Raw genomic sequence first — 4,062 nt, forward strand, 5'->3', positions numbered from 1 at the left:
CTACGACAGTCACAGATATTGCCAAGATGAGTTTGTTGTCATGGCCATATCCTGGAACATACTTAGTGAGCTAAAAAAAAGAATGAAAATCATATTTACAAAACAAAGAGATAAAAAGAACGTACTAAATCTATTGTGTTACGTAATCTTACTATTAAGCATTTTGTTCTACAATTTATCTTGTGTGTTAGGTCTGATTTATTCTCTGAGCAAAGTGGGAGATCACTGTCTTGGCCAAAGTTACATGAGCAAGACAAGATATGGACTAGGAGCCTCTGGTCTTCCTGCTTGGGCACTTTAATGGCATAGGCTAAATGATGGAAAATTCGGGGTCTCCTGTTTCAGCAGTTGTCCTCACCTCAGGTGACTCCTGGTCTTTCTGTTCACCCTGGGCTTCTGGGCTCTCACTGATGTAGTTCTCACTTTTCCACTGGTCCGGATCCCATTCTGCCTTGGATGCCTTTGCTTCCTGTCGCTCACTGAGAAGCTTCATCAGGAGGCCTGTTCTGGAGATGAGCTTGGCACAAGCCATTTGTACATAGGGCTCAGAGCAGTCCGTTTTCAAAGACCGGAGAACATGAGAAATGAGCCTTCTCATGTCATTGTTGGACATGAGGGATTGTAGGTGCTGGTTCAGCTGCAGTTCAAATTGATCACCTGGGAATGAAAGCGATGGGTGACTGAAGTCTTTGTGCTTGGGGGGTAAGTCAGTCTCCCGGCTGACGTATTCCCATTGTGCTTCACTGGATTGTTTAGCAGTTGGCACTGACCTTAATGCAGTCACAGGAGAATCTGCAGCAGGATTCTTGTGCTGCTCTGAACCCTCTTGATGCTCTGACCCCTCAAAGATGCTCTGATCCCTCACTTGTTTGACGTGCCTGTTCTTTCTGCCTCTTCGCCCCTTGAGGACTCTGTACGCTCTCTGCAACCTTTCCCCTATACTCTCAAGTTTTGCCGGGATGTCCTCCTGTGGTTGGGCAGTTTCTAATTTCTTTAAAAATAGTTGGTGTTTAACTTTGGGTCCTAAAGGACTAGACTGCATAAGCTTACATGAGCAAGACAAGATATGGACTAGGAGCCTCTGGTCTTCCTGCTTGGGCACTTTAATGGCATAGGCTAAATGATGGAAAATTCGGGGTCTCCTGTTTCAGCAGTTGTCCTCACCTCAGGTGACTCCTGGTCTTTCTGTTCACCCTGGGCTTCTGGGCTCTCACTGATGTAGTTCTCACTTTTCCACTGGTCCGGATCCCATTCTGCCTTGGACGCCTTTGCTTCCTGTCGCTCACTGAGAAGCTTCATCAGGAGGCCTGTTCTGGAGATGAGCTTGGCACAAGCCATTTGTACATAGGGCTCAGAGCAGTCCGTTTTCAAAGTCCGGAGAACATGAGAAATGAGCCTTCTCATGTCACTGTTGGACATGAGGGATTGTAGGTGCTGGTTCACCTGAAGTTCAAATTGATCACCTGGGGATGAAAGCGATGGGTGACTGAAGTCTTTGTGCTTGGGGGGTAAGTCAATCTCCCGGCTGACGTATTCCCATTGTGTTTCACTGGGTTGTTTAGCAGTTGACACTGACTTTAATGCAGTCACAGGAGAATCTGCAGCAGAATTCTTGTGCTGCTCTGAACCCTCTTGATGCTCTGACCCCTCAAAGATGCTCTGATCCCTCACTTGTTTGACGTGCCTGTTCTTTCTGCCTCTTCGCCCCTTGAGGACTCTGTACGCTCTCTGCAACCTTTCCCCTATACTCTCAAGTTTTGCCGGGATGTCCTCCTGTGGTTGGGCAGTTTCTAATTTCTTTAAAAATAGTTGGTGTTTAACTTTGGGTCCTAAAGGACTAGACTGCATAAGCATGGCAGTTTTTTCTTTCTTCTTAATCTCATCAATTTTTTCATCAGTTTCCGTATCTAACAAATTTTTGAGAAAATGGAGCTTCCCCAATTTATTTGTGTAGGGTGAATTGTTGGATTCAGGTATAAGAGAGGGGCTATTTGTGTTTTTTTTCAAATAACCCGTGGGCATATCTTCATCCTGTACATTTGAAAAAAGCAGCTTAATGAATGGTAATAATGTTGATTGTATAACTTCTAGGTTTCCCTCTGGTAGATAAGAAAATAGGTAATTTAGTGCATGTATAATTTCACTTTTATCATTTAGGTCTAGCTCCTCATTCATATTTACCCAGTTCATGCCAGTTTTGTCTGAGGATGCCTTCTCTGGCTCAATCATCAGCTCAGTGCTCATGTTCTTCTTCCGAGCTTTTAATATCTTCATGAATTTTCCTTCTGGATTCTTTAGGGATGCCTCTTCAGCTGTCAAAAGAGAAGAGACTGCTTTTGATAAGGAAGACTCATAGAGCAGCTTTCTGTCAGGCCACAGCTATACACCCCAGTCAAATAAATTAGGAGTCACCCATTTAGAGAGGAGGAAAATAAACCAACACTTAAATCTATGAAATAGCAACAGCAAAAGGAGAAAAAGACTTCATTTGAAAAAGTGGCCGCCTACTCAGAACATTCCATTGAGATTATTCCATTGCTCCCCAATGGCCAATTGCCCAGTACTCATGCCCAAGGCTGGAAGACAAATATTCCCCCAGTCAGCTGGCCTCTCTGCAGACCTTCCATGTCTCCTCATGTTCAAGTGCCCCATACTGTCCTGCCTCATGTGCAGAGCAAATGCAAGTCTTCCTCTGTCCCCCTCTTTAGTGTGCTTTTGGTCTCATAGCCCCCATAACAGAAGGCTCTACACAGGAAAAAACAATATGTCTATTCTGGTTCTTTCTTTAAATTTGGGCAGGGATCTGGGGTATAAGTTAAATTTCTAATTTGCCAACTTGTATGCTTATGTGGAATGTTCAATAAATGTGTGGAATAAATGCAGTTTCTGGATAAATATTACTAGAGGTCCTAAAATGCAGAAGAAAAAAAGCAACTTTGTTAGAGGCCTAGTACTTCAGCTTCTTTTCATTTCTAGTATTTCCAGCTATATTTGGGGAACCACCCAAAGCTTCCAACTGCATGAAGTCAAGTGTACCACTGTGGAGCTGAGTTTCTTTCCAGAATAAAAGTATTTTTGGTGGTGGTGAGGGTCAGAAGAGGAGGGAAGGATCATGAGAAAGGAGGAACATGGGACAGAAGACCCAGGCACTAGGGTACAGCATGTAACACCTCTGATCTTGCTTTTCCTCATCTGTAAAAGGAGATTTAAAATGCTTGTTCTGCCAACTTGTAGGGAAGAAGGAAATAATTTAATTGGTGAAAAAGCATTTTGAAAAACAAGCAGCACTGTCTTTATATATGTAGCAATAAGTTATTATTTATTATTTGCCCCAGATCACTGGTAGAGACCTGTATTCAAGCCATCTGGACATAAGAGCAGTCACATTTGGGAAGTCATATAGTTAGTGCTGATAATAGAAAAACACTTAAAAAGCACCTGAGTGTTCTGTCGATAGAAATGCTTGAGACCCAGAGCAAGTTCAGAGTTAGACGGTCTAAGAAGGGAAGAACCTTATGTTCCATTAGAGGGGGCAGGTAGCAACTTCTACTTATGGAACCAGAAACTCTAAGCCTCCAAATACCATAGCATCACTTTTGCTTTCTTATAAAATTACAAAAACAAACAAACAAAAAAAAAACAGATCTACAACTGTCCAATAAGGCAGAGGGCACTTGAGACCTGATGCATGTAAAACAAGTTTACAAACTGTGTTGCACTATATGAGTAAGTTATTGCTCAGTGACTAACCACAGAGCAGAGAGCACGGTACACCATGTGTGGCCATTAATGTCATTTCCTTCTACTCCCATTCCTTTCTGCAGCAGAGAAATGGATCTTTTTGCACATGGAACAGTTACATTATTAAATTATATAATATTAGCTGAAAACCTGACTTTCAGCAAGGGAGTAGTACAGAAATTTGGGGATTATGAACTAATGAATAAAATAAAGCAATTATATCTTTAGTATAAAAATTTATCATCACCAAATAAAAATTAAAAAAACAAATAAAAATAAAAATGTATCATCAGGTAATTCAGACTCACGGCAATGTGTGGT

The 4,062-nt window shown here is 42.0% G+C and overlaps 1 protein-coding gene across 1 annotated transcript in view; it reads right to left on the reverse strand.

Annotated features, from left to right (window-relative positions):
- Window positions 1-7: 7 nt before the first annotated feature.
- LOC103581470 (leucine-rich repeat-containing protein 37A2-like) overlaps window positions 8-4,062 on the reverse strand; it is a gene marked incomplete at its 3' end in the record, with an annotated part of 10,565 nt that continues 6,510 nt past the window's right edge. The window contains exons 3-6 of the mRNA XM_008563294.1: window positions 4,050-4,062; window positions 1,118-2,312; window positions 359-1,031; window positions 8-70 (exon numbers count right to left, since the gene is read on the reverse strand). Coding sequence (XP_008561516.1) covers window positions 8-70; window positions 359-1,031; window positions 1,118-2,312; window positions 4,050-4,062 — 1,944 coding nt within the window. The remainder of the gene's footprint in view (window positions 71-358; window positions 1,032-1,117; window positions 2,313-4,049) is intronic.

This window comes from Galeopterus variegatus, unplaced genomic scaffold (assembly GCF_000696425.1).
Source record: "Galeopterus variegatus unplaced genomic scaffold, G_variegatus-3.0.2 Scaffold13114, whole genome shotgun sequence".
NCBI classification, from domain to species: domain Eukaryota; kingdom Metazoa; phylum Chordata; class Mammalia; order Dermoptera; family Cynocephalidae; genus Galeopterus; species Galeopterus variegatus.